Here is an 8,454-nt window from a genome sequence, read left to right as displayed (position 1 = left end):
GCAGCCACGTGGAGGACCTTTAGTCCCGGTTCGTATAAGAACCGGGACTAAAGGCCCTTTTTCTACTAGTGATCATGTTGTTTGGGTTGGTTTGCGCTAGCTCCAGCGATGGTGTTGTCGTCCTCAGCCACAAATGTTGAAGGTATCCCCCTCCCTTCTTCCCTTTGCTCTTGTCATGTGTTCATTTTGCTTGCTTTCCACAAGATACTATCCCAGCTTGTTGGCAAACAAGCTCATTTCATTTGCTTTTCTCATATGTGAGTTAAGTATGTTTATACCATATAAAGTGAGCTAACCAAAGATCGTTCCCTTATCTGGTAGAGAGACTCGGCTGCGTTGTTGTAGCAGAAAACAAGATATTAAAATGATAACCATTAGTGCCATTTTTATTACCTTCTCCAAGCAAAATCTTGGTAGCAAATTAACTAGACTGTTTGCTTCTAGTCATGGAAACTAAATAAATTTTATGGTTCTCAATTTTCTTAGTAGAGGGGTTGTCCTTTCCCACATAATGACATACCTCGATAGATTTTTAGAATGCTCTGGGAGCTGGAATGCGTTGTTACATTCAGACCTCTAACACGGTCACTCCATTGAGTTGTGATAAATTTATTTCACCAAGTTGTTGTTCCAATCTTCAGTTTGTGAAATTCGTTGCCTGATATTTATGAAAATTAGAACTCATGAACCATGGTTAGTACTATGTATATTATATTCTGTGGACCTGGAACTTTCTTAGGCAGGGCTATGATGTTACTAACATCTTATAATGTACTTATGCTAAGAAACTTTCAGGACATCTTATAATGCTCTGGGAGCTAGCTTTGCACGTACGTGTGTGTGCTGCTGCTATCTGGTGAATTGATCTAGTGATCAAAAGCCAACAAATGATGTAATGTTCTATACCAAATTACTAATAGTGGCTTGCAACCAACAATTCTTATAATCCCTTGAGCACCGGAGTCCCTCCATTGTGCCCATGGCCGCAATGACCATCGCCCTGCTAGGCTCGAATTCGAGCAGAGCAGCACCCCCACCCCCTCTCATTCCTCCACCAGTAGACCTCCCAGATCCTAGCACATCCCCCACCCCTTCTATTGTCACCGGAGCACCCGTGGCTATGCCCCCGAAGTTCTGTCGCTGCCCGTGTCCGCGGCCACCTCGAGCTGCCGCTGCTCTGCCCTTCCTCGGTGACCGTGTCCAGGCTAGGCGGGCGCAACCACTACTAGGGAAAACCCCAACAGTAGTGCGTTGTTTCCGGCTAGCAGTAGCGCAGGGCCCCACACTATTGCTAGGGCTCTACAGCAAATATTTAATAGTGGTGCAGTTTGACCTACGCTACTAAAATGGTACCTAGCGGTAGCACTGGCGGAACCAGTGCTACTCCTAAACATAGTAGTAGCGCCTGTCATACCAACGCTACAGCTAATTATTTTTTCTTATGCGTGTTTGCACTGTGTTTGTAAATTTTTTATACTGTAGTTTTATCACATTATTTTATGATCATCATTAGTTATTATATCAGTGGGTGAACGAGACATGGATTAGATTCAAGTGGAGGCAACATGGCGCAGATCTAAAGTACTACTAATCAAAGTGACTTTGTTTGGATTGGTAGTACTTTATATTTGTACCGTGCCGCCTCCACTTGAATCTCATGCACGTTTCTTTCATCGACAGATATAATAGCTCATCATGCTCACAATGATATAACAACTAAGCATCATCATCATCATAATAACTCATCATCATTATCATGATAACACAAGGCATACCCATCATTATCATAGTCATCTAGCAACTTCAACTCGTTATCATAGTCATAAACAACCCTAGTTAATTATTTTTAGCACATGATCATGAGTATTTGCTAGGAACTGCTACGTTCTCTAAGGTAAAAAATACCATATAACCAAATAGCCCCTAACTCTCCATTATGAAGAATGAAGATTACCTTGTCTTCAATTCATGCGCTTCGCTCAATGTTGCTTCCAAGTAGCTCCCTATGATTATTCATAAAAAAAATCCATTCTTTGATTGTGAGATCTTCATTGGTTTTAGAAATCTTGTATGAACAGCGGTGAACCTAGGCGGACCTGGCCTATAAGGTAATAACATCAAGGCGACCTTTCAGAAACATCAGATGCGGCAAACAATCCTTCGGGATTTTTTGTTAAAGAACGTAATAATAACGTCGTAGTTAGCAATGTACATTAGCTTTAGAAGAATGTATGCTAAAGATGCATTGATGTCGTAATATTACAAAATCTTACCATGCCACCTCCATGGATGTTGATGTAGTTCAACACATGCACTAGTGGACGTATTGACCATTTCGGACTAAAGGGGTTCTGCAATTTTCAAACTCTACCCCCCCCATCGCCATTTCAGTTTTAAAAAACAAAAGAAAATGATAAATACTTCAAAATTTAAAATCCTTTAAGTTGTAGTTATGTTACTACATCTACTAGTTAGGAAATTTAAAAAACATAAATTTTGACATGTTTTGCAAAGAAGTGTTATGAAAAATTAAAACGGCTATAATTTTTGCATACGATGTCGAAAAAAACGTATAATATATCAAAATGTTCAGCACAAAAAGTCGGTTCCGAATTCGAAGGCCATAGGCCGCCTTGCATATTTTTAGAATCCTCAAGTTCTGAAAGGAAAAAAGTTATCCTCAAATTTTAGTTTTTTTGAATTTTTGGTCAAACTCTGGTTAAACTGTTGTCAAACTATAGTCAAACTACTTATTCAAGAAATATTAGTGTTATTAAATAATTATAGATTTTATAATAATAGTTTCAAACTCAGACGGTGAAACGTGTGACTTCATGCTCAAGTTCAACTCCTAAGGGTTAATAGGATTGACAGCTTACTATTGTCAGGAAACTAGGGGGAATATGACTTGAAAGTTAAGCGTGCTTAGGCTTATAGCGAGGATGATTAGTAGTTGCCCAAAATTAGCAGCAGCAAAATTGAATGGATCTAACACATATGTCAGAGGTCCTAATGGTACTAAAATTGTTTCTTATGTATATTGTGTGTGATTTCATGTGGCATTACTACTGTTTCATTGTCAATGTCAATAAGAACTTTGAGATCCAGACATTCAAAAAAATTAGATCCTTCTCAAGTTTTTCTGTTCCCATAACAAACTAATAAGGAACTGAAGTAGCATGAATAGTGAATAAGTTTTATTGTTGCAAGCAGAGAGGAGCATCTATGGCATGTATACTTGATCATGCCTCGTTACTGTTTATCAAATGTTTTATTCTCTCTCAAGAAATTTGTTCATGGAGATTGAAATCATTACAAATCCATGTCCTCCACCTCCAACTTCCATATAGTACAACACATAGCAGAGTGCCCGCAATGAAGCTTGATAAAAACTGTAAACTCATCATAAACAATTCAGCGGAGATAACTGTGCATCCTGAGTTCTGATACAAACCTAATATAGAGGACTATTATTTTTAGATAATCAAAGTACTGGAGCTAAAGAAAACTAAGCAAAACGATACAAACAAAATCAGGTGAAAAGCCATCATGTCTCCTTTGGGGGAAAGGCAAAAAAAAACTGCGGTGAACAACATCAGCTTGGACAGGTGAATGTGTGATGACGGCAGAGTTTACGGGATGGCACTTCGTCTTGTCAGCTTGAGTTATAGGATCTTCATTTTGTTGTCACTTTGAACGAATAATAAGTTGACACCGCACATGGAAAAAGAAAACCAAATCTAGAAAAATGGACCTTATTTTTTTATGTGAAAAAGGGAGTTTATAGGCATACCTATGTTGCACGCTCCTAGTAGCCCTTGTAGCAGCAGAAAAAGGTTGTGATCTACATGTATAGCATCCTAGTAAATAACATACCAGAACTTGACAAATTTGTACATTCAGTAGGCAGAACCCCGCTGCACTTTGCCAAAAGAAATATGTAAATAATTCAGAGGATCTTGGAGATAAATTGAAGCAAATACAAATAAACAAATTATGTAGACATGTTTAAGAACAGGCGGCCCACGATACAATGAGTTTGGTTAACAAACAGCATAATAGATCGCTAGTTTGCTGCATCATGAAGAAAGAGCAGCGTATATCTCTACCCTGTAACTATTTTGGCTTCCACCAAAGTATATGCGTGTCCTTCCGGCGTCTGCGATCTGAACCTTCTTCCACCAAAGGTTTCGTGGATGGAAATCAAGTCGTGAGGGAGAGGAAGAATGAGGAATCTGCGCAGAGAAGTGTAGAAGATGAGGAATTAGATGGAGAATAATCATTAGCGTGTTAGGGAAAGAAAGCTATAGCATGAGAGATGAGAGATTAGATGGATATCAAGTGTTACCGTGCTAGAGAAGGAAAGCTACAGAAATTCTACAAAGTTTAGCATGGGAGATGAGCGATTAATGGATATTATTGTTACCGTGTTAAAGAAGAAAGTAGCATCGTACGTGCCATCTCTTATTTATCGGATGCTCAAACAAACTCGGTCCGAATGCCAATCGTTTTCCTCCTGTCCCTGGCGGCTGGAACCCTAGCCGCCGCCAGGAGAGCCAAATCTTCCAGCGCCGTCCTCCGGCGGCTCCCCTCCACCGGCAACCTCGGTCGTCAGTGGTGAGGGGGGTCGCCGGATTCACGCGTGTGGATCGTTTTTACTCCCTCCTATTCTAGATTTTTAGGCTGTTCATCGTCTTTGCTTCGGCGCTACGATGATAGCACTGAATAAAGATTCTTTGGATCCTTCCTTACAAAGGCCATCGGTCCTATGGTTGGGGATGGATTTGGAAACCAGTCTGTTCAAGCAAGGATGGCGTGGCGGGGCGGCGGCGACATCCTCGTGGTGGATATGTGTCCTCGGGCTCCGCCGTTGCGACGGCGTTTGCTCCAGCGTCGGTGTGAAGCTTGGGAGGTAGTCCAGGAGCGGATGCAGATTGTGGTCTGCATCGATGACGTCTGGAAGACGGAACATGTGCTGGGTTCGTGGTTCGTGGATGGCAGGTATGGTTTCCTTCTGCGACATCTTAGTCATGGTGGAGTGTCAGATCTAGAGTTCGATGGCATTGTCCGGGGTGTTGCCCCGGTCTGATTCGTTCAATGGTAAGGGCTTCACTTTTGGTGAGCCACCTTGGAGGTCCGCAAAGCTGCATATCAGCGATGGAGCCGCGTCGAGCTCGGGTGAGGAGGTGATACATCATTCTTTTCTTCGGTGGCTGCTGTCGTGGTGCCGGAGGCAGGTGATGGGCGTTGGTGTCAAGCTCAGAGATGTTCTGCTATCTTTTCAGTTTTTTCATGTCGGTCCTTACGTGACATGTACTTCAATCCTTTTGATATGAATGAGACACGTATTACCATGCAAAAAAAGGAACTCGTGCGATTTTTTTTACGTTCCATCTCCTGTTTATTGTATTCTAACTAAAGGAGAAGGAAATTATGTGATGATATTTGTTTTAGAATGTCAGATCTCTTCTTTTTGTAACGGTGATTCAAGTCTAATGTTTCAGGAAAGCTATATCGGGCGATATCTTTTTTACGTGACATGTCCGGTTTATTGTATCATGATTAAAGTGGAAGTATATTCTGTGATAATATTTCTTGTTTTAGGAGGTGAGATCTCTTTTTTCTTAAGGGTTATTCAATTCTTATTTTTTAGGAAAGCAAGTATCCTGTGATATCTTTTTTTATTGCGGCATGCATCTCCTGATTATTGTACCGTGATTAGGAGAAGGAAAGTCTGTGTTTTTTAGGCGTGAGATCTCTTTCTTTTTTTAATGCTGATTGAAGTCTAATTTTTTAGGCATGATTCAAGGAGATAGGCAGTATTGTGTCATATCTTTTTTTTTGAAATTCAACCATGACTTCATTCAATCATAAAAGGCAGGGATTTCTGCCAAAAGAATTTGCAAAATACAATCTGGGGGATCATTCACCCAGAGCTTACTAAGATTATTTGCTACTCCCTCCTTTGCTAGTTCGTGCGCGGCTCCATTCGTAGTCCTTCGGACCAAAGACACCTTCCATTTCCTTAACGCCAGCATGGTTTTCACCTCCTTTATCATTCGTCCCAACGAGGAGAGGTCGGCATCTGCACTTTGCAGCGTGCGTACCACTTCTTGGTAGTCCATCTCAATGTGCAGCTTGGCGAAGTTTAAGTCCCCCGCAAGTTGCACTGCCCTCTTGCAGGCCTGAAGCTCCACCAATGCTGGGTCACCACCCATAGGATAGTATTGGTACGCTCCCGCAATGAAAGTTTCGTCTGCGTTCCTGAACCCCCCCCCCCCCCCCCCCCCCGCTCCCCCCTTTCCTCCTCCCTTGGCAGTTGCACCATCTACATTCGCCTTGATCCAACCATCAGCTGGAATGCTCCATTTTTGGATCGGGGTTACTCGAGGCATCTTGCTCCCTCTGCCATTGACCTGCTGTCACTCCTCCATAAGCCTCATGACCATCGCAGCCATGTCACCCGCCTCCTCAATTCTTGTCCCTTCTCGCGCATTGTTCCATGCCATCCACAGCGCATATAGTCCCTGCACCATTATAGCTCGAGCATCATCCGAAGCATCAGCAAACCAAGTCATGAGCCACTGAGATAGCGCACTCTGAGAGCAAACTGACTCCGGCTGGATTGCCGCCGGTGCTCCCAATTCCGAGTGCAAAAATTTCCAGAATTTTGCATAGTGGGGACACCGCCAAAACCTGTGTAAGTTCGTCTCCTCCCTTCCACACACTGCAAAAAAACACCCTAGGTTTGATCTTGCACCTATGCAACTCCGAGCCCACCGCCAATCCATTACGGATCAGGCGCCAAGTGTGGATTTTCACTCTCCCCGGCGCCACCATATCCCACAGGTTCATCCAAGCTTTGGGGTTCACGACCGATGACGGCGACCCCGGGCTCCCGGTCTTTGCCTTTTTCTGCGTCATGCCAAGATGGTAGGCTGATCTAACTGTGAACACACCATCTTTTGTATAATTCCATGCTAGGTAATCCTCCACCATCGCCCCCCACTGTTATCTGCATGATATCGCATGCTTCCACTGGGGGGGGGGACATATTCTGCACCTTCTCCCGATCCCAGCTCGAGCTAGTTTCATCTAGAAGATCTCCAACTCTAGTTATGCCCGGGACAAACACTTGGCCCAGTGGCTTCAGGATGCCCTTACGCGGAATCCAGTTGTCATGATGTATACGGACTCAGGATCTATCTCCAATATGCCAAATGAGCCCGTCCCGGAGTAGTTCACGACTGTGAATGATGCTCCTGAACGTGAATGACCCCCCATCGGGACAAGTGGCATTGAGTATCGAGCTGTCTGGGTAGTACCTCGCCTTGAGCACTCTTGCACACAATGAGTTTGGGACCTGCAGTAGCCGCCAAGCTTGCTTAGCAAGCAACGCTTGGTTGAAAACTTCCGGGTCCCTGAATCCAAGTCCCCCTTCGTGCTTCCTCGTGCACATTTTATCCCATGCAATCCAGTGTACTCTTTTCTCACCATTTGCCTCACCCCACCGGAAGTTTGAAGAGATAGAAGACAGATTCCCGCACATTTTTTTGGTGAGCTGAAAGCTGCTCACGGTGAAGATAGGAGTAGATTGTAACCCCGATTTGATTAATACCTCCCTGGCCATCTTGGATAGGCCCTGGCCCTTCGACCCTGAAACTTTCCCCTTAGCACTCTCTTTGACATATTTCAAAGTTCCATCCTTGGATTTCCCCACCATCGTTGGTAGGCCCAAATATCTCTCGCGGAGAGCCTCCGATGAAATGCCCATAGTTTGTTTCGAAGCCTCCTTTTCCTCCTCAGCACACCCATTCCCAAAAAATATAGCCGATTTCTCCAGGTTTACTTTTTGTCCGGAGGCCAATTCATAATCCTGCAAGATAGCACGGAGGCAAAGAAAGTTGTCGTGAGACCCTTCCAGGAAGACAATACTATCTTCAGCAAATAGCAAGTGAGTGACCGTGGGGCCAGTGCTCCCAAACGAGACACCCTTAATCTTCTTCTCCTCTTGGGCATGCTTCAACAAAGCTGAGAATCCCTCCACACAAAAGAGAAAAAGATATGGTGACAACGGATCCCCCTGCCAGAGGCCCCTAGACGGGAGAAATCTGTGTGAAAGGCCACCATTTAACTTCACCGAGAAACTCGCTGACCTGACACACCTCATGATCATCTCTCTCCAGTGAGCTGAGAAACCATACTTTGTCATCACCTGGTCCAAAAAAGTCCACCCCACCCTGTCATAAGCCTTCATCATATCAAGCTTAATCGCACAAAGTGGTTTCCTCCTCTTCCTTTTCCTAATTGCATGAACACACTCATAAGCCACCAACACGTTGTCCGTGATTAATCTCCCCGGGACGAACGCACTTTTGCTCCTCCGCAATCAACATAGGCAGCACCTCCTTGAGCCTGTTTGCCAAAGTTTTTGACGCGATCTTATATAGTACG

General features: G+C 43.7%; 1 protein-coding gene across 1 annotated transcript; it reads right to left on the bottom strand.

Annotated features, from left to right (window-relative positions):
• Positions 1-5,864: 5,864 nt before the first annotated feature.
• Positions 5,865-6,218, bottom strand: LOC147962860 (uncharacterized). Its single transcript, XM_087534334.1, has one exon. It carries the CDS (start codon positions 6,216-6,218, stop codon positions 5,865-5,867), a length of 354 nt encoding a protein of 117 aa, XP_087390460.1.
• Between the last annotated feature and the right edge of the window lie 2,236 nt (positions 6,219-8,454).

The sequence above is a fragment of the Triticum urartu genome, chromosome 7A (genome assembly GCF_056163025.1).
Source record: "Triticum urartu cultivar PI428250 chromosome 7A, HENAU_Tu73, whole genome shotgun sequence".
In the NCBI taxonomy this organism is placed as follows: domain Eukaryota; kingdom Viridiplantae; phylum Streptophyta; class Magnoliopsida; order Poales; family Poaceae; genus Triticum; species Triticum urartu.
Note: the sequence above shows the minus strand (reverse complement) of the source record. Positions and strands in the feature narration are given on the sequence as shown.